Genomic DNA, 22,740 nt, shown 5'->3' on the forward strand with positions numbered 1-22,740 from the left:
CCAGCTAGGTAATAATCTCTCTGAGCTCCAGCTAGGTAATAATCTCTCTGAGTACCAGCTAGGTAATAATCTCTCTGAGTACCAGCTAGGTAATAATTACTCTGAGTACCAGCTAGGTAATAATCTCTCTGAGTACCAGCTAGGTAATAATCTCTCTGAGTACAAGCTAGGTAATAATCTCTCTGAGTACCAGCTAGGTAATAATCTCTCTGAGTACCAGCTAGGTAATAATCTCTCTGAGTACCAGCTAGGTAATAATCTGAAAAGGTGTTTCAGTTATCTTATTGCATCAAATGACTCGAGATCCATAATTTCCAGATGAGGTGTCTCCCTCTGTCTACGCAACACAAGTGACATTTTTAGAACAACTTTTTTTTCCTTGTGCTTTACAGTAACTCGGCATAGACCCTGAAAAATAAAATATACACTGAGTATAGGAAAAATTCCTTAGAAGGAAGAAACCTCAAGAGGATCCTGGCTTGGAGAAAAAGAGAGAGTGGGGTGTGTGCAAATAAGGGATTTTTATTTATCTAAGAAACTTGAAAAGAGACTAATTGAAAGCCTTTTTAGCAGGAAACCAGAGCTGCTGGTGAACAATATCTCCTAGAAGTTTATGTTTTTAGCTGCTCGGGTTTAGCCCTGTTCAAGGAGGTAACTTTTTATAGACTAATTATACAATGCCATCTTGGTACTGCTTGGCAAACAAACACTTGGGTTTGTAATCATATGCTTTCAACTATAGAGAGTAGTTCCAAAAACTCCAGCCGCGCTAAAAATGGTAGATTCTGCAAGATTCTGTAAGAAGTTATAGAATTTTCCGATCCTACCCTTCCATTCGTTCTGTTCTGTTCTGTCTGTACATTCTGCCTACTGTGCTGGAAAAACATTGCGTCCAACCAAGAGAGAGAGTCAGATTTTTGAGGTTTGGTCGTAGAGGCCTGTGTGTGCCAACACAGGAGGGGTCCTCAAATTAAAGTAATTAAGTTGGGCTACAGGCCCAGTTAGCAGCATGAGCAAGATCTCTGACATTTTCCTGCTGACCAGATTAGAGAGCAAAACTTGCTAGCCTTTCCGACCATCTCTCGCCAAGCCAAGTTGTATCTGTACACGCTAGCCCCGGGTGGTGAAGGAGGAGGAGGAAGAGGAGGAGGAGCAGGAGGAGGAGGAGGAGAATGAGGTTGAGACCAGGTGGTGAAGGAGGAGGAGGAAGCGGAGGAGGAGGAGGAGAGGGTGTATGGAGAGGAGGAGAAAGAGGTTGAGACCAGGGGGTGAAGGAGGAGGAGGAGGAAGCGGAGGAGGAGGAGGAGGAGAAGGTGAATGGAGAGGAGGATGAAGAGGTTGAGACCAGGGGGTGGAGGAGGAGGAGGAGCAGAGGGTGTATGGAGAGGAGGAGAAAGAGGTTGAGACCAGGGGGTGAAGGAGGAGGAGGAGGAGAGGGTGTATGGAGAGGAGGAGAAAGAGGTTGAGACCAGGGGGTGAAGGAGGAGGAGGAGGAAGCGGAGGAGGAGGAGGAGAAGGTGTATGGAGAGGAGGAGAAAGAGGTTGAGACCAGGGGGTGAAGGAGGAGGAGGAGGAGGAGGAGGAAGAGAGGGTGTATGGAGAGGAGAAAGAGGTTGGGACCAGGGGGTGGAAGAGGGAGAAGGGAGGGAGGGTAGAGGAGGGTTGTTGCAGAAACATATTTTTTGCTGTGGTATCGCTGAGCTAGCAGACAGCAAGTCTGAGGTAATTTTGGGCAACGCTGGTGTAAGACTGCCACCCTACACTACAGATCCAACCCCTCCAGAGCTTTTCATTTACAATACACCAAGCCTGTTGAAGGACAGGTAAAACACCTGAGTTTGTAAGGACCAATTGGGTCAAGTTACTCCACTAGAGAAGGAATAGGGTACCATTTGTGATGCAGGCTAGATTTGCAGGGCAAGACCCTTTGCCAATGTCAGGTCATTTGGTGACCCCAAGCTCATACGACGAAGAATGACCAGTCTGAGACTTGAAGGCTTGTGTAAGCTCCCCGAGCTAACGCCTAGGCTTTAACCTTTGAACTCATAGGGCTAACATAGAGTCCTGTGGTGTGCAGGAGACCGTAGCTCGAAGCAAGTCGACACGGCTGTGTATAGAGTGGGAGGTAGCCTAGAGAGCTAGGTAGGTAGACCTGAAACTGACTGGGAAAAATCGGGTGTGATTTTTGAACATTCCATGTTATCTACTGCTGTTGTGCCCTTGAGCAAAACACTTTAAGAACCACATCAGGGGAAGATGACACCACTATTTCAACATAATTGTGCGTCCTAGAGAGGAAAAGCACATTTAGGTCACACCTTGAAGAATGATGAAGGCTACTTTACAGTTGAAGTCATACATTTACATACACCTAAGCCAAATACATTTAAACTCAGTTTTTCACAATTCCTGACATTTAATCCTGGTAAAAATTCCCTGTTATAGATCAGTTAGGAACACCACTTTTTTTTAAGAATGTGAAACGTCAGAATAATAGTAGAGAGAATGATTTATTTCAGCTTTTATTTCTTTCATCACATTCCCAGTGGGTCAGAAGTTTACATACACTCAATTAATATTTGGTAGCATTGGTTTTAAATTGTTTAACTTGGGTCAAACATTTCGGGTAGCCTTCCACAAGCTCCCCACAATAAGTTGGGTGAAGTTGGGTGAAGTTTGGCCCATTCCTCCTGACAGAGCTTGTGTACCTGAGTCAGGTTTGTAGGCCGCCTTGCTCGCACATGCTTTTTCAGTTCTGCACACAAAAGTTATATGGGATTGAGGTCAGAGCTTTGCGATGGCCACTCCAATACCTTGACTTTGTTGTCCTTAAGCAATTTTGCCAAAACTTTGGAAGTATGTTTGGGGTCATTGGGCATTTGGAAGACTCATTTGCAGCCAAGCTTTAACTGATGTCTTGAGATGTTGCTTCATTATATCCACATAATTTTCCATCCACATCATTTTCCAGCCTCATGAAGCCATCTATTTTGTGAAGTGCACCAGTCCCTCCTGCAGCAAAGCACCCCCACAACATGATGCTGCCACCCCCATGCTTCACGGTTGGGATGGTGTTCTTCAGCTTGCAAGCCTCCCCCTTTTTTTCTCCAAACATAACGATGGTCATTATGGCCAAACAGTTCTATCTTTGATTCATCAGACCAGAGGACATTTCTCCAAAAAGTTTGATCTTTGTTCTCATGTGCAGTTGTTCTCATATGCAGTTGCAAACTGTAGTCTGGCTTTTCTATGGCGGTTTTGGAGCAGTGGCTTCTTCCTTGCTGAGTGGCCTTTCATGTTACGTCGATATAGGACTCATTTAACTGTGGATATTGATGCATTTGTACCTGTTTCCTCCAGCATCTTCACATGGTCCTTTGCTGTTGTTGTGGGATTGATTTGCACTTTTCGCACCAAAGTACATTCATCTCCAGGAGACAGAACTTGTCTCCTTCCTGAGTGGTATGACGGCTCTGTGGTACCATGGTGTTTATACATGCGTACTGTTGTTTGTACAGATGAATGTGGTACCTTCAGGCATTTGGAAATTGCTCCCAACGATGAACCAGACTTGTGGAGGTCTAGAATTTTCTTCTGAGGTCTTGGCAGATTTTTATTTTTTTTCCCATGATGTCAAGCAAAGAGGCACTGAGTTTGAAGGTAGGCCTTGAAATACATCCACAGGTACACCTTCAATTGACTCAAATTATGCCAATTAGCCTATCAGAAGCTTCTAAAGCCATGAAATAATTTTCTGGAATTTTCAAAGCTGTTTAAAGGCACAGTCAACTTAATGTATGTAAACTTCTGACCCACTGGAATTGTGATACAGTGAATTATAAGTGAAATAATCTGTCTGTAAACAATTGTTGAACAATTGACTTGTGTCATGCACAAGGTAGATGTCCTAACCGACTTGCCAAAACTATAGTTTGTGATCAAGAAATTTGTGGAGTGGTTGAAAAATGAGTTTTAATGACTCCAACCTAAGTGTTTGTAAACTTCGGACTTCAACTCTACATATTCACTAATTGGGAATTTCCATGTGGAGCTGATAAACATCAACAAATAGGGTTAGTGTAAGTGTAGCTAGCTAGCATGCTAATCTTATCTGCTGTTGCTGAGGTTTCCTTAACTATAACATTGGCTCTATGGTTGGTCCTGATTTGTCATAATCATTGATTTGGGGAATACTTCGCCTCAGATGGAAACCACTGGCCTATCTTTGATTTCGCTATCTATTTTTATCTCCAAAGTTTTGTCATCTTCCATAAGTTGCGGCCGTGAATCCGCCATAGAAATAGTTAGAAATGCCTCTCGAGTGGCGCAGTGGTCTAAGGTACTGCATCGCAGTGCTAGCTGTGCCACTAGAGATTCTGGGTTCGAGTCCAGGCTCTGTCGCTGTGACAGGGAGACCCATGGGGCGGCACACAATTTGCCCAGGATCATCCTGGTTAGGGGAGGGTTTGGCTGGCAGGGATGTCCCTGTCCCATCACACGCTAGCGACTCCTGTGGAGGGCCGGGCGCATGCACGGTCGCCAGATGCACAAATCAAAATCAAATCAAATGTATTTATATAGCCCTTTGTACATCAGCTGATATCTCAAAGTGCTGTACAGAAACCCAGCTTAAAACCCCAAACAGCAAGCAATGCAGGTGTAGAAGCACGGTGGCTAGGAAAAACTCCCTAGAAAGGCCAAAACCTAGGAAGAAACCTAGAGAGGAACCAGGCTATGTGGGGTGGCCAGTCCTCTTCTGGCTGTGCCGGGTGGAGATTATAACAGAACATGGCCAAGATGTTCAAATGTTCATAAATGACCAGCATGGTCATATTATAATAATAATCACAGGCAGTTGAAACTGGAGCAGCAGCACGGCCAGGTGGACTGGGGACAGCAAGGAGTCATCATGTCAGGTAGTCCTGAGGCAGGGTCCTAGGGCTCAGGTCCTCTGAGAGAGAGAAAGAAAGAGAGAAAGAGAGAATTAGAGAGGGCATACTTAAATTCACACACGACACCGGATAGGACAGGAGAAATACTCCAGATATAACAAACTGACCCTAGCCCCCCGACACATAAACTACTGCAGCATAAATACTGGAGGCTGAGACAGGAGACACAGTGGCCCCATCCGAGGACACCCCCGGACAGGGCCAAACAGGAAGGATATAACCCCACCCACTTTTCCAAAGCACAGCCCCCACACCACTAGAGGGATATCTTCAACCACCAACTTACCATCCTGAGACAAGGCCGAGTATAGCCCACAAAGATCTCCGCCACGGCACAACCCAAGGGGGAGCGCCAACCCAGACAGGAAGATCACATCAGTGACTCAACCCACTCAAGTGATGCACCCCTCCTAGGGACGGTATGAAAGAGCCCTAGTAAGCCAGTGACTCAGCCCCTGTAATAGGGTTAGAGGCAGAGAATCCCAGTGGAAAGAGGGGAACCGGCCAGGCAGAGACAACAAAGGCGGTTTGTTGCTCCAGAGCCTTTCCATTCACCTTCACACTCCTGAGCCAGACTACACTCAATCATATGACCCACTGAAGAGATGAGTCTTCAGTAAAGACTTAAAGGTTGAGACCGAGTTTGCGTCTCTGACATGGGTAGGCAGACCATTCCATAAAAATGGAGCTCTATAGGAGAAAGCCCTGCCTCCAGCTGTTTGCTTAGAAATTCTAGGGACAATTAGGAGGCCTGCATCTTGTGACCGTAGCGTACGTGTAGGTATGTACGGCAGGACCAAATCAGAGAGATAGGTAGGAGCAAGCCCATGCAATGCTTTGTAGGTTAGCAGTAAAACCTTGAAATCAGCCCTTGCCTTGACAGGAAGCCAGTGTAGGGAGATGAATGGCACAGTGTTTCTTTTGACACATTGGTTCAGGCTGGCTTCCGGGTTAAGTGGGCATTGTGTCAAGAAACAGTGTGGCTTGGTTGGGTTCTTTCAGAGGACCCACGGCTCTCGACTTTAGTCTCTCCCGAGTTTCAGCACTGAGACAAGACTGTAACTACCAATTGGATACCAGGAAATCGGGTGTAAATTATTTTATTTTTTAAATAAGTAAATGAAATAGTTAGAAAGAACAAGTTGAAGCTCTGGTGATAGGGATAAATATAGCAAGAAAGCTGATATGCGTTTTTCTACATTGTAATGGACATGGTGTAACATGGTAGGTAGGCTGCTGGCAGGCTTCAGTGCGCTACAGCAAAGCGGAGTCAGCCCGATCTCATAGTTCTCACAAGGGAAGTGAAAGTACTTTGCTCATGATAATGAATGCCTCAAATGATAATACCATAAGTTCCTTTAATTTTCTTGTGGGTTTCGAGCTAAAGTTACACCAATCAAAAGCAGTGGAGCGTGTAGAGAGGCTTTGGTGGTCAAAACCATTCATCTCGGGGCGACGGGGGGAAGCTGGTTTACAAAATGCTATCATATCACGCATTTATACCATTTTATAAAATTGTCATAAATATTTATTATTATTATACAGGCTAACTCAAAAAATAAGTGAAAATGTACAAATGATCTAATGGATTATGATAATTCTGTGTAAAAACAGAGGAGGTGCAAAAACACACGTTTTCACCCCCAATTTTAACGTGCTCCTTGGCTCAGGCTGCCAAGTGTACACGAGGCTCTTTGGCTCGTCTCAGTCGCAAAGAGGGATAACTCTGCAGCTGTTTCTGATCAATAAAACAATGTCATGCTGGTGGGTGGCAACATTCAAATCAAACAAAGCCTTGAAATGAAACGTAGGTTTAAAAATAATTTGTATGTCACATCATAGGAAAAGACACCGCATTCACTCGGATTTGCACGAAGTGTACATATCGTTTTTTTTTGTCACTTCAAGGCTAAATAAATCATACTTTGCCTTGAAACGATGACTTGTTTCGTTAAATCATTGCGAAATATCACGAGTAAACTCTGCCCATCTTCTTTTAGCTTAACAAAAATGGGTTTCTACTGGTTTTGGGCGTTTAAGGACTAAACTGCACATTCAGATAGACAAGCACATTTCTTTAACAGTGATACTATAATGGAAAATTGGTCCAATCTACACACAATGTAAACACAATACATTCACAGTGACGACATATATACATCCTCTTGAAAACGGTCTGAAAGTACACCCATGTGCGATCCACATTCAACATGTTTAATTAACCAATGAGGACATACAAACTAATCTTTGTTTTATGACGACACATTGATCTACCCCTTATTCCAAACTCTTCATCCTGACTTTAGAGCAACGCTCTGTGATGACGTTCTGAACACTGACAAACTCCACTAAATGTGGTTTGGATTTGTGTGACAATTATTACAATTAAACTGTCAAATAATGTCTCTCAACGTCACACTGTGGAGAACCAACTCAAGGACAAGGCACGCGTACCAAAAAGCAACATATTCCCTATATAGTGCACTGCTTTTGATCAGAGCCCTATGGCACCCTATTCCCTATATAGTTCACTAGTTTTGACCAGAGCCCTATGGGCCCTTATGGGCTCTGATCAAAAGTAGTGCACTATATAGGGAATATGGTTCCATTTGGGATGCATCCCAGAGCTCTATAGCTAACACCTGTGCTTCCATTCTCTGTTCCAATGCTCGTTTTTTTTGCAATAATTATCTTCCCTTTCTTCTCCACTTGCTTTCCAAAGTTTCTTACTTTGAAAGAAATATTTTGAAATCTGGAAAACATTTCATTTTGGCCGCTAAAGCTTTGATATCACAGTTTGATGGTCTTGTTGGGCATTTAACCTATTCTTTCTCATGCATTGAGGAAATGCCTGGAATCGCTGTTGATGCCCTCCAACTTTTAAGCGTTTTATATATAGCTTAATCCCTTACAATCAGGTGATGATTACTAACACTGTAATAATTAAAGTAATCATTTAGACTGTTTGATAGTGTTGGCCAAAGAATTATAAAAATTTAAAAAATTTAAAAAATCGAAATTACGCTATTTACATTGATTACATTCAGATGTAATTGATTTCATCCAATTATAAGGAAACCCAATACCACTGCAGTGGAATGTATACATTATATGTTATGGGTGTTGTAGATAAAAGTGTAATGTCTTGTTATTTCGCATCAGTGTCTCTCCCTCTGTCCCTCCATTTTATCTCCGTATGACAATACGATATGAAGAATATTGGATAACTGATGCGACTCCTAATCAACGCTCCAACACTTTCTTGTAACTAAGGACGTCTGGCCACTCTTGAATGACAGATGGTTGGGCGGGACCAGGAGTCAACTTTCCAGCATGGTGATTCGCTAAACGGAACATTTTCCATGTCAGTTTCCTGCTAGTCGCGGTTCAGAGGTTCGTGCCGCCTCCCTCCCTCCAGACGCGGCTCTCGGAGCAATCGAACTGTCTCCGGTACTTTGCTGAACGCCCGTACACCTTCAGTCTAAGGGCTGGAGATAAGGGAAAGTGGAGCAAGAGGCCCAGTTTGGCTCTAAAGAAGAAACGAATTTTGTTTTCCACGTATGGCTTTGTAGTAGTAACAACAATTACCAACAACACACCGATATATTGTTTTGGTGGATTTGTGGAAGGAAAAGGACACACATTTTGTTCTGAAAGGTCGGCCGTTTTTTTTTCAGAAGCTTTGTGGCGTTGAGTGTGAGACCATGGAGATGCAAATATGGTCCACAAGGTGGAAAACCAAGAGCCGGCTTTTGTACCCCACTCTAACCACCATCGTCACTCTCACTGTCCTTCTGCAAGTCGTCAATGTCCAAGCAGGTAAGTATCTGTCATTGGCGGAACGCGTTTCAGAACCGTTCACCTCGCAAACTCTCCCTGATGTTTCTTGGGGACGTGCAGGGTTGGTTTATCAATTGATCACATCGTTTCAGTAGAGCCAGTGCCACACTCACTGTGCTGTTTCTGCTGATATTGACGGCACACCGAAATAAACATTTAAATAACGAATGTCAATGCCAGTGTCATAAAATGCATGACTTAAGTGTCACCACATGTGAATCCATGATCAAATATAAGAATGTTTCAGATATGGCCAGTGCCACACTTTTTTAAAAGAATGTGTTTGTGTGTGCGTGTGTGTAAATCGCGATGTGAAATGCTCTCGTTAACCCTACGTTACAGCCAGTGATGCTACCGCCTTTCAGCGGTGAACACCCAGCGAGACGCGTACAGGTGCGCTCGAACGGTCCTCCAGATTCTATCGCTCCGCTCTTTGCGTGATACCCCAAAATAGCGGCTCGTACGTGGCATTCTGTTGTGGAGGTATTACCCGTCAAACTGTCCCCATGCCGCTCTCATGCGAATGTTTTAAATGGTTTAGCCAGACAAATAGGCTTTGTTTGTCCCGGTGGTCCGCTGTAATGTGGACACAGCTATCGAGAGAGGAATTCCGTAGGGTAGCAATCTCACACCTCGGCTAGAGAATCCTATAGCCACTGCATAGCTTTTCATAGGTTAACGTCAGAGTATTGATACGGTTAACGTTAGAGTATTGATTCGACTTTCTCACCTTCCCAAAAGAACCGCGTAATACGGACGGCTCTGACTTTTACGCATGAGTGTGTAGAGTTTGGTAGACTGCACATCAGCCGTAGGCGCTCGGTGGTTTCAAACTGAGACAGATGTGTTATAACATACCTTTCCACACATTAATCATTAACTGGAACTATATGCTGGTTTTGAAATGTATCAATTGATTTCACCTATTTTATCTTGCCAATACGATTTTTTTATACATTTAAACGTCACTATCTTCCAAACTATCTGTCAATGATATGCTATATTCTCGTGACATCCTCGATGTGTATTTAGCATACTGCATGGCAAGCAATTCACTCAATTTGCCTAATTTTGGAGGCATTTTCCTATATGGTTTCAGGATATTTTAAAGTGATTCATAGACATTCACACAAACGGTATGAGGCACTGTTGTACCATGGGAGAATATGCTACTGCGTATAGGTAGTACTGTCGCTTATGGTTCGATGCTCTCAATTGTAGGAATGAAGTACATATAGAGGCCAGAAGTAGAAAACACCGTTTCTCCACTCTACCCTGGTTACCACTAAGCCCAATGAGTCTCCACTCTACCCTGGTTACCACTAAGCCCAATGAGTCTCCACTCTGCCCTGGTTACCACTAAGCCCAATAACTCTCCGCTCTACCCTGGTTACCACTAAGCCCAATGAGTCTCCACTCTTCCCTGGTTACCACTAAGCCCAATGAGTCTCCACTCTGCCCTGGTTACCACTAAGCCCAATAACTCTCCGCTCTACCCTGGTTACCACTAAGCCCAATGAGTCTCCACTCTACCCTGGTTACCACTAAGCCCAATAACTCTCCACTCTACCTGGTAACCACTAAGCCCAATAATTCTCCACTCTACCCTGGTTACCGCTAAGCCCAATAACTCTCCACTCTTCCCTGGTTACCACTAAGCCCAATGAGTCTCCACTCTGCCCTGGTTAAAGCTAAGCCCAATAACTCTCCCCTCTTCCCTGGTTACCACTAAGCCCAATAACTCTCCACTCTTCCCTGGTTACCACTAAGCCCAATGAGTCTCCACTCTGCCCTGGTTAAAGCTAAGCCCAATAACTCTCCACTCTACCCTGGTTACCACTAAGCCCAATAACTCTCCACTCTGCCCTGGTTACCACTAAGCCCAATGAGTCTCCATTCTGCCCTGGTTACCACTAAGCCCAATAACTCTCCACTCTACCCTGGTTACCACTAAGCCCAATGAGTCTCCACTCTTCCCTGGTTACCTCTAAGCCCAATAACTCTCCACTCTACCCTGGTTACTACTAAGCCCAATAACTCTCCACTCTACCCTGGTTACTACTAAGCCCAATAACTCTCCACTCTACCCTGGTTACTACTAAGCCCAATAACTCTCCACTCCTCCCTGGTTACCACTAAGCCCAATGAGTCTCCACTCTTCCCTGGTTACTACTAAGCCCAATAACTCTCCACTCTTCCCTGGTTACTACTAAGCCCAATAACTCTCCACTCTTCCCTGGTTACCACTAAGCCCAATAACTCTCCACTCTGCCCTGGTTACCACTAAGCCCAATAACTATCCACTCCTCCCTGGTTACCACTAAGCCCAATGAGTCTCCACTCTTCCCTGGTTACTACTAAGCCCAATAACTCTCCACTCTTCCCTGGTTACTACTAAGCCCAATAACTCTCCACACTACCCTGGTTACCACTAAGTCCAATAAGTATCTACTCTACCCTGGTTACCACTAAGCCCAATGAGTCTCCACTCCTCCCTGGTCACCACTAAGCCCAATAAGGGCCGTTGGTGGAAAGAGTTCTCTCATCTGTGTCTACCCCCCCCCCCCCCCCCCCCCTTAAACTAGCCTACAGTATGTCTGGGTCAGGATAATTGCTTATTTCCCTTGATTGTAGATATTATGAAATGAATATTGGTTAGCCCCTGCTGTTATATATGTGTTGATTCTGTTAAGTTGACTTTGATATTATGAGCTAAGGCAGCTAGTCAATATCAATAGCCGAACCATGCCTAAATTATTACGGTGAGGAGTGGAACGTATTCCTAGGACACCAAAGGGTGCCATGAATCTATGGGTTCATCATTGTGTCTTTAGCCATTTTAACTTACAATGGGTTTTCCTTTGTTGATTTTTATTCCGGCACGTATTACAGTAGCCTAGGTTGATATACATCAACTAATCAAGATATTGATTGACTACAGAACCAGTATCTTACATTTTACAGTCTAGCTGTAATTCTAAAGAGGTTTCTGTCCATGTAAGGTTCCGTCTTGGGTGACATGGGGTGTGTCCGTCTGTGATGTCAGCTGATATCTCTGAATTGGTCACCACAACTTCCTCTACCCAGGATGATATGCCGTCTGTCTGGACAGTTCCTGTGGTTGGAATGTCCTGTGCAACCAAACCCTCCCCCCAACCTCCACCTTCTTCTTCCCACCCTTCACCCTCCTCTTCTCACCCTTATCCTCCCTTTGAATACATTGCAGATAACTAACAATTAGATTATTAGGGGACATTATTCCAGATATAGCCTGTTAAACTAGATACCCATCTATAATGGAATACCTCACACCCACACGGGCATGGCTCATCTATCCTCCTCCTCCTCCTCCTCCTCCTCCTCCTCCTCCTCCTCCTACTCCTCTTCCTCCTCTTCCTCTTCCTCCTCCTCCTCTTCCTCCTCTTCCTCTTTCTACTCCTCCTCCTCCTCCTCCTCCTCCTACTCCTTCTCCTTCTCCTCCTCCTCCTCCTCTTCCTCCTCTTCCTCTTCCTACTCCTCCTCCTCTTCCTCCTACTCCCCCTCCTCCTCCTCCTCCTCCTCTTCCTCCTCCTCCTCCTATTCCTCCTCCTCCTCCTCTTCCTCCTCCTTCTCCTCTGTGTGTGATGTTTAAACAGACCAGAATTGCATAATGTGACTAGCAAACATTTACAGGCTTTCCAGGGATCTGTAATTGTCACTTATGCTGCCAACTCTGTATAGATGGTGACAAGAAACAGCACAGAGAAAGATTATAGCCTACATCTCACGATGTTAGGTACACCAACCCAAAAGAGCCCCCAAAAGCCACAGAGCCTTAATAAGGCAAAAGGCAGAAATTAAAAAGTGAATCATGAAAGGCAAGCAAAATTTGAGTGTCACTCTTTGGGTAGGAAAACATAGTGGAAAGAGTCTGGATTATAGATGCTTCCAGAATGTGCTTCATTCGTTTAGGTTCAACCTAAAGGGATACTTTTCCTTTATGGCTTTATCCAAATAGCATTTTAACACTGAAAGTGTGAAAATAACCAACCCAAAAGACAGAGTGAATGTTTTGTTTGTTCTGTTCTGTTCTGGGTTATAGTTTGAGAGCTGTAGTGCTGCTGTTTTAAAAAACTGCTTGTCTCAAATGTCTCTACCAGATGTGGTCACGTGTGTCTGCACAATACTCCGTTCGGTTCCTTCGTTCGTTCAGCCTGGGGGAGAAATGTGCTCCTCAGCTCTCCCTCATCAGTGTCTCAGGCCTGTTAACATGACAGACAGTTGGCCTGCTTCCCAAATGGCACCCTAACCCCTACCACACAGTAGTGCACAACTTTTGACCACAGACTGTAGGGCCCTATGATATAGGGAGTAGGCTGCCATTTGGGAAACAGACCGAAAGTATATTTTTATTTATTTTTTTTTATTTTACCTTTATTTAACCAGGTAGGCAAGTTGAGAACAAGTTCTCATTTACAATTGCGACCTGGCCAAGATAAAGCAAAGCAGTTCGACAGATACAACAACACAGAGTTACACATGGAGTAAAACAAACATACAGTCAATAATAAAGTATAAACAAGTCTATATACAATGTGAGCAAATGAGGTGAGAAGGGAGGTAAAGGCAAAAAAAGGCCTTGGTAGCAAGGTAAATACAATATAGCAAGTAAAACACTGGAATGGTAGTTTTGCAATGGAAGAATGTGCAAAGTAGAAATAAAAATAATGGGGTGCAAAGGAGCAAAATAAATAAATAAATAAAATACAGTTGGGAAAGAGGTAGTTGATAGGGCTAAATTATATGTGGGCTATGTACAGGTGCAGTAATCTGTGAGCTGCTCTGACAGTTGGTGCTTAAAGCTAGTGAGGGAGATAAGTGTTTCCAGTTTCAGAGATTTTTGTAGTTCGTTCCAGTCATTGGCAGCAGAGAACTGGAAAGAGAGGCGGCCAAAGAAAGAATTGGTTTTGGGGGTGACTAGAGAGATATACCTGCTGGAGCGTGTGCTACAGGTGGGAGATGCTATGGTGACCAGCGAGCTGAGATAAGGGGGGACTTTACCTAGCAGGGTCTTGTAGATGACATGGAGCCAGTGGGTTTGGCGACGAGTATGAAGCGAGGGCCAGCCAACGAGAGCGTACAGGTCGCAATGGTGGGTAGTGTATGGGGCTTTGGTGACAAAACGGATTGCACTGTGATAGACTGCATCCAGTTTGTTGAGTAGGGTATTGGAGGCTATTTTGTAAATTACATCGCCAAAGTCGAGGATTGGTAGGATGGTCAGTTTTACAAGGGTATGTTTGGCAGCATGAGTGAAGGATGCTTTGTTGCGAAATAGGAAGCCAATTCTAGATTTAACTTTGGATTGGAGATGTTTGATATGGGTCTGGAAGGAGAGTTTACAGTCTAACCAGACACCTAAGTATTTGTAGTTGTCCACGTATTCTAAGTCAGAGCCGTCCAGAGTAGTGATGTTGGACAGGCGGGTAGGTGCAGGTAGTGATCGGTTGAAGAGCATGCATTTAGTTTTACTTGTATTTAAGAGCAGTTGGAGGCCACGGAAGGAGAGTTGTATGGCATTGAAGCTTGCCTGGAGGGTTGTTAACACAGTGTCCAAAGAAGGGCCGGAAGTATACAGAATGGTGTCGTCTGCGTAGAGGTGGATCAGAGACTCACCAGCAGCAAGAGCGACCTCATTGATGTATACAGAGAAGAGAGTCGGTCCAAGAATTGAACCCTGTGGCACCCCCATAGAGACTGCCAGAGGACCGGACAACAGACCCTCAGATTTGACACACTGAACTCTATCAGAGAAGTAGTTGGTGAACCAGGCGAGGCAATCATTTGAGAAACCAAGGCTGTTGAGTCTGCCGATGAGGATGTGGTGATTGACAGAGTCGAAAGCCTTGGCCAGATCAATGAATACGGCTGCACAGTAATGTTTCTTATCGATGGCGGTTAAGATATCGTTTAGGACCTTGAGCGTGGCTGAGGTGCACCCATGACCAGCTCTGAAACCAGATTGCATAGCAGAGAAGGTATGGTGAGATTCAAAATGGTCGGTAATCTGTTTGTTGACTTGGCTTTCGAAGACCTTAGAAAGGCATGGTAGGATAGATATAGGTCTGTAGCAGTTTGGGTCAAGAGTGTCCCCCCCTTTGAAGAGGGGGATGACCGCAGCTGCTTTCCAATCTTTGGGAATCTCAGACGACACGAAAGAGAGGTTGAACAGGCTAGTAATAGGGGTGGCAACAATTTCGGCAGATAATTTTAGAAAGAAAGGGTCCAGATTGTCTAGCCCGGCTGATTTGTAGGGGTCCAGATTTTGCAGCTCTTTCAGAACATCAGCTGAATGGATTTGGGAGAAGGAGAAATGGGGAAGGCTTGGGCGAGTTGCTGTTGGGGGTGCAGTGCTGTTGACAGGGGTAGGAGTAGCCAGGTGGAAAGCATGGCCAGCAGTAGAAAAATGCTTATTGAAATTTTCAATTATGGTGGATTTATCAGTGGTGACAGTGTTTCCTATCTTCAGTGCAGTGGGCAGCTGGGAGGAGGTGTTCTTATTCTCCATGGACTTTACAGTGTCCCAGAACTTTTTTGAGTTAGTGTTGCAAGAAGCAAATTTCTGCTTGAAAAAGCTAGCCTTGGCTTTTCTAACTGCCTGTGTATAATGGTTTCTAGCTTCCCTGAACAGCTGCATATCACGGGGGCTGTTCGATGCTAATGCAGAACGCCATAGGACGTTTTTGTGTTGATTAAGGGCAGTCAGGTCTGGGGAGAACCAAGGGCTATATCTGTTCCTGGTTCTAAATTTCTTGAATGGGGCATGTTTATTTAAGATGGTTAGGAAGGCATTTTTAAAAAATATCCAGGCATCCTCTACTGACGGGATGAGGTCAATATCCTTCCAGGATACCCTGGCCAGGTCGATTAGAAAGGCCTGCTCGCTGAAGTGTTTCAGGGAGCGTTTTACAGTGATGAGAGGAGGTCGTTTGACCGCTGACCCATTACGGATGCAGGCAATGAGGCAGTGATCGCTGAGATCTTGGTTGAAGACAGCAGAGGTGTATTTAGAGGGGAAGTTGGTTAGGATGATATCTATGAGGGTGCCCGTGTTTAAGGCTTTGGGGAGGTACCTGGTAGGTTCATTGATAATTTGTGTGAGATTGAGGGCATCAAGTTTAGATTGTAGGATGGCTGGGGTGTTAAGCATGTTCCAGTTTAGGTCGCCTAGCAGCACGAGCTCTGAAGATAGATGGGGGGCAATCAGTTCACATATGGTGTCCAGAGCACAGCTGGGGGCAGAGGGTGGTCTATAGCAGGCGGCAACGGTGAGAGACTTGTTTTTAGAAAGGTGGATTTTTAAAAGTAGAAGTTCAAATTGTTTGGGTACAGACCTGGATAGTAGGACAGAACTCTGCAGGCTATCTTTGCAGTAAATTGCAACACCGCCCCCTTTGGCAGTTCTATCTTGTCTGAAAATGTTGTAGTTTGGAATTAAAATGTCTGAATTTTTGGTGGTCTTCCTAAGCCAGGATTCAGACACAGCTAGAACATCCGGGTTGGCAGAGTGTGCTAAAGCAGTGAATAGAACAAACTTAGGGAGGAGGCTTCTAATGTTAACATGCATGAAACCAAGGCTATTACGGTTACAGAAGTCGTCAAAAGAGAGCGCCTGGGGAATAGGAGTGGAGCTAGGCACTGCAGGGCCTGGATTCACCTCTACATCGCCAGAGGAACATAGGAGGAGTAGAATAAGGGTGCGACTAAAAGCAATAAGAATTGGTCGTCTAGAACGTCTGGAACAGAGAGTAAAAGGAGGTTTCTGGGGGCGATAAAATAGCATCAAGGTATAATGTACAGACAAAGGTAAGGTAGGATGTGAATACAGTGGAGGTAAACCTAGGTATTGAGTGATGAAGAGAGAGATATTGTCTCTAGAAACATCATTGAAACCAGGAGATGTCATTGCATGTGTGGGTGGTGGAACTAATAGGTTGGATAAGGTATAGTGAGCAGGACTAGAGGCTCTACAGTGAAATAAGCCAATAAACACTAACCAGAACAGCAATGGACAAGACATATTGACATTAAGGAGAGGCATGCTTAGTCGAGTGATCAAAAGGGTCCAGTGAGTGGAGAGGTTGGTTTAGGGTCACGGCGATTTAGACAGCTAGCCAAGCCAACCGGTAGCAAGCTAGCATAGGATGGAGTCTGTTGTTAGCCACCTCTTGCGTTCGGTCAGTAGATTAGTGGGGTTCCGTGTGGTAGAGGGGATTAATCCAAATCACACAACAACAAAAATAAGAACAATAGATATAGTTATAGAGGCCCGAGAAGAAAACATAATAATTCAAATAAATAAATTGTCCGATTGTCTATTCAGATAGCAGCCGGAAAGACAGCTAACGGTTAGCGGGCCGCAGATGGGCGTTCCGGTAACGTCGCGACAGAGGAGCCAGCCGGATCTCCTTCAGGTAGATAACGTCGGCAGTCCGGTTGTGAAGGCCCAGTGGGGCTCCGCGTAGGCAGTGAAACGGGTCCGGATAGGTGACTGCAGCCCAGGAGTGAATGATGGAACTCAGGCGTGATTGACGGAGCTGGCTAGCACCGGAACAATCGATGTTTGCTCCGGAATCGACGAAAGCCGACTGTCACACGGATAGCAGCTAGCTAGCTGTGAGATCCGGGTATGAATGTCCAGAGAGCAGTTGAAATCCAGGGACATGGAGAGAAAAATTGGTCCGGTATGTTCCGTTCCGAGCCGCGCTGCGCCGTACAAAACTGGCGATAGATTTTCGATAGATTTTCGAACTAAAGGACAGCCGATGACCACAAACCGTGGTTAGCTTCTGATTAGCTTCTGGGCTAGCTCCTGGCTAGCTTCTGGCTAGTTTCTGGCCAGCCTCCTGGAGTTTCTGGCTAGCTTCCTGAAGGATTGCAGATCTGAGGTAAATAATACTTTTTTATGAATATAAATTGGTGAGGCTGGTTGCAGGAGAGTGTTTAGAAGATGAGTTGATGGAAAATAAAAATAAAATGTATGTGAAAAAAGTTGTAAATATATATATATACAGGACACGACAAGACGAGGACAAAAGACGTCTGAACTGCTATGCGATCTTGGATCAACATTTGACAGTAGACAGGCAGCAGAGGACTGTCATGTATATCACAGGGCCCTGACAGTAGACAGGCAGCAGAGGACTGTCATGTATATCACAGGGCCCTGACAGTAGACAGACAGCAGAGGACTGTCATGTATATCACAGGGCCCTGACAGTAGACAGGCAGCAGAGGACTGTCATGTATATCACAGGGCCCTGACAGTAGACCGCCAGCAGAGGACTGTCATGTATATCACCGGGCCCTGACAGTAGACAGGCAGCAGAGGACTGTCATGTATATCACAGGGCCCTGACAGTAGACAGGCAGCAGAGGACTGTCATGTATATCACAGGGCCCTGACAGTAGACAGACAGCAGAGGACTGTCATGTATATCACAGGGCCCTGACAGCAGACAGGCAGCAGAGGACTGTCATGTATATCACAGGGCCCTGACAGTAGACAGACAGCAGAGGACTGTCATGTATATCACAGGGCCCTGACAGTAGACAGGCAGCAGAGGACTGTCATGTATATCACAGGGCCCTGACAGCAGACAGGCAGCAGAGGACTGTCATGTATATCACAGGGCCCTGACAGTAGACAGACAGCAGAGGACTGTCATGTATATCACAGGGCCCTGACAGTAGACAGGCAGCAGAGGACTGTCATGTATATCACAGGGCCCTGACAGTAGACAGACAGCAGAGGACTGTCATGTATATCACCGGGCCCTGACAGTAGACAGACAGCAGAGGACTGTCATGTATATCACAGGGCCCTGACAGTAGACAGGCAGCAGAGGACTGTCATGTATATCACAGGGCCCTGACAGTAGACAGGCAGCAGAGGACTGTCATGTATATCACAGGGCCCTGACAGTAGACAGACAGCAGAGGACTGTCATGTATATCACAGGGCCCTGACAGTAGACAGGCAGCAGAGGACTGTCATGTATATCACAGGGCCCTGACAGTAGAACGCCAGCAGAGGACTGTCATGTATATCACCGGGCCCTGACAGTAGACAGGCAGCAGAGGACTGTCATGTATATCACAGGGCCCTGACAGTAGACAGGCAGCAGAGGACTGTCATGTATATCACAGGGCCCTGAAAGTAGACAGACAGCAGAGGACTGTCATGTATATCACCGGGCCCTGACAGTAGACAGACAGCAGAGGACTGTCATGTATATCACAGGGCCCTGACAGTAGACAGGCAGCAGAGGACTGTCATGTATATCACAGGGCCCTGACAGTAGACAGACAGCAGAGGACTGTCATGTATATCACCGGGCCCTGACAGTAGACAGACAGCAGAGGACTGTCATGTATATCACAGGGCCCTGACAGTAGACAGACAGCAGAGGACTGTCATGTATATCACAGGGCCCTGACAGTAGACAGGCAGCAGAGGACTGTCATGTATATCACCGGGCCCTGACAGTAGACAGACAGCAGAGGACTGTCATGTATATCACAGGGCCCTGACAGTAGACAGACAGCAGAGGACTGTCATGTATATCACAGGGCCCTGACAGTAGACAGACAGCAGAGGACTGTCATGTATATCACAGGGCCCTGACAGTAGACAGACAGCAGAGGACTGTCATGTATATCACCGGGCCCTGACAGTAGACAGACAGCAGAGGACTGTCATGTATATCACAGGGCCCTGACAGTAGACAGACAGCAGAGGACTGTCATGTATATCACAGGGCCCTGACAGCAGACAGGCAGCAGAGGACTGTCATGTATATCACCGGGCCCTGACAGTAGACAGACAGCAGAGGACTGTCATTCATATTTGAAGATGATTGTTAGTTTACTTCTAAGACAATGTGCCTACGAGTGACTGGGACTGGTAACATTCAACTGTAGTCAAATCCCCTTTCCTTCAGTAGGAGTTTCTGTCCCTTTGTCATTATATAGAATATGGTTTATAATTGGCATTGTGGTGCGGAAGGAAATATGTCTCAATCTAGTCACACGTCGCATTCTACCACCACCTCTGAAGGATGCAATGTTTTTTTAAATTATTATTCTTTTTTTTAAAGATACTTATATAGTGCTGCTAAAGGGTTTTGGGATATTTTTATTTATATATATCTTTTTTTTTTTTTTTTTAGCGCTTCTGTGAGGAGGTGGTTTGGAAGGAAATGGGGGTTGGTGGAGGGAGGGATAGAGGGAAAAGGGGAGAAGAGGCAGGGATGGGGGAGGCAATTCCTGGCCAATTCAACACATCTGGAATATATGAGTCTTAGAGGTATGCAGTAATGCAGCTCACAAAGAGGCCTTTGGTTCAGCATGATTCTCTTTTCTTTTTCTTCTTCACAACCAGTAGCTCAGTAACTCGGGACAATATACAGACGGAGCAGGAGACTTTGGGTTTTTTATGGGGCATCTTCTAGAGGGGAGAAAGATCATTATTTTTTATTATTATTATTTTTTTTTTTTTAAAAAACCTTTCAGTGAAGTTATCTCATAACGTGACTTGTATTTAAAAATTTTAGGGCTTTTTTTTGGGGGGGGGGTATCTTCTAGAGGGGAAAGAGATTTTAAAAATGTAAAAAAAATAAAAATAAAAAAAATAAAAAAAACCTTTCAGGCGAAGTTAATCGCATAACGTGACTTGTATTAGTTCTGTGTGAGTTTGAGTGCAGTTCGGACTGCAGGACTTGTGGTCCTCGGAGAGGGAAAGGACCTGTTCAGTCATTCCAAAGAAACCAATTCAACTCCGACACAAAAGCAGTAAGAAAGGAATGAGACATAAAGTGAGACCGAGGGCTCTGTTTCCGGCTGGTGTTAAAAACGCACGTTAGTTTTCCATTTCATCATGTATAAACTGGCGCACTGGCATCTTCCAACCCCTAACGCCGTTAGACAATGTACCTGTCTAGCATCAGCTCGCTTGGGCTGAGGCGGGAGGGCTGGAAACATTTGTTGTGTGTCCTTTTAAAGGAAAGATTAACCCATTTTTATGTAAATTTTTTAATATATATATATATATTCTATCTGCACGATGTTCTAACATTTAATGTTTTCATGTGCATCTAAGCGAGTGTCCTTCAAGTAGGCAAAACAGTTGGCACCCGTAATAAAGTCTCACTGGAAATAAACAGGAATATGACTTCTAGGTGGGAAGAACAAGAAAAAAAACTAGATAATTAAAAAAAAATTAACATAGAGTCCACCACGTGTTTCCTTCAAAACAAGTGCAAAAGTGTCCACTTCATGAAGCGCTAATGGAACGTTTTCAGACCCAGGAAAATCAGCTATTTCCTGTAACCCGGTTGATGACGGTTTTGATTTTGAGAAGCCTATCCAGCTATGACTCACAGTGCCCATGGAAGGAGAGATGTGCCTATTTTTTGGTCCCCCCCCACCCCCACCATTTAATTTAATTAGATTTTTTTTTAAAACAAGCATATCCTCCCGTCCCATTTAATCAAGTCTGGTTTAGCAGCATTGTAAGGGTGTGTCTTTTTTATCCTGGCCATTAGCCAAAAGTTTTGAGTGAAGGGATTTTAAATACTTGGGAGTGTTTCGAAAAATATTTTCTGCGTGTGTTTGCCCTCGTGCATAGGCAACAATACAATTGACAAGAGTGGAGTATTTTTTGTATAGACGTGCGAGTGTTCTGCAGAAAGACTTGGGTGTGCACACAGTACCATTGAACGAGAGAAGGGATTTATGATATCATGCTTTTGAGCCAATCTTTTTTTTAGTAATATTGGTGTTGGTTTAAAAAAACAGATTGATCGTTTTTTTTTCTTCCGGGGTTTACTTTGATTAAACCCAAACTTATTAGAAATGTTTACTTCGAATAGGTTTATTCAATACAATTTCAGCTGCTATTTCTGGAGAAGTCCAGATATGAGCTGTGGGATGGTTCCATGATGGTTCCATGATGTTTATAAATATTCTCAGAGTTGCCCAGCGGTCTAAGGCACTGCATCACTACAGACCATGGTTCGATCCCGGGCTATATCACAACCGGCCTTGATCGGAAATCCCATAGGGAGGCGAACAATTGGCCCAGGGTCGTCTGGTTTAGGGGAGGGTTTTGCCAGGGTAGGAAGTTTTTGTAAATAAGAATGTGTTCATAACTGGCTTGCCTAAAAACCCACCTAACCCTGTGCTCCCACAGGGAGCAATGATGGTGCCTGTAACTGTATTCAGAGAGAGTCTATTAAAACACAGTTTTGTTTGAGTTTTTACTCGAATTTGAGGCGAATTATACACTTCTTTTTTTTTATAGGCCTTATCAATAGCCTAGTGAATATAATGTTGTTTTTTGACTGTGTTTGAAATGCCCATATCCAGACTGTAATTTACAGCCTAGCCCCCTAAATCCGTGAGAAGAGCATTATGTTTAACAACGTATTTCCTTGTTGAAACAATATAACGCAATTAGAACAATGTGGACTGTGAACATGTTCAACATATTTAGCAAATATGGAGCTACCTATTTTAAGGAACTAGACCATTAATGGACTAACAATAGAATTGGAGTTGATGACGACGCAATACATAAAAGACTGCAGGCATGGAGCACGTTCTGATTGGCCAGTGAGGGGCCAGGCGTCGACACACCCACAACTTGTTAATTGGTCAAAGCCCAGCACTCTCGTGCCACCACTAGCTTCTACACCCATAATTCTGGGTGTGAAAATAGAAAAATGACAGTATTTCTGACACACCCATGAACCTACAACACTATTGCCAGCGCTGAGATTTACCATTGCGTTAGGTTTGTTAGCCCTGACTGTCCATCATTTTGTCTTGGGACCCTTTCTTTAGAGCTTGGTTCTTCTTTTACATTACCAAATAACCATTTCCTGTACAAAGACGAGTTAGGTAAAAC

General features: G+C 44.6%; 1 protein-coding gene across 1 annotated transcript in view; it reads left to right on the top strand.

Annotated features, from left to right (window-relative positions):
• The first annotated feature begins 8,349 nt into the window (after positions 1-8,349).
• The window catches only part of LOC110508247 (collagen alpha-1(XI) chain), a 234,535-nt gene continuing 220,144 nt past the window's right edge, over positions 8,350-22,740 (top strand). Inside the window, exon 1 of the mRNA XM_036965973.1 lies at positions 8,350-8,771. Coding sequence (XP_036821868.1) covers positions 8,657-8,771 — 115 coding nt within the window. The 5' untranslated portion in view covers positions 8,350-8,656. The remainder of the gene's footprint in view (positions 8,772-22,740) is intronic.

This window comes from Oncorhynchus mykiss, chromosome 28 (assembly GCF_013265735.2).
Source record: "Oncorhynchus mykiss isolate Arlee chromosome 28, USDA_OmykA_1.1, whole genome shotgun sequence".
In the NCBI taxonomy this organism is placed as follows: domain Eukaryota; kingdom Metazoa; phylum Chordata; class Actinopteri; order Salmoniformes; family Salmonidae; genus Oncorhynchus; species Oncorhynchus mykiss.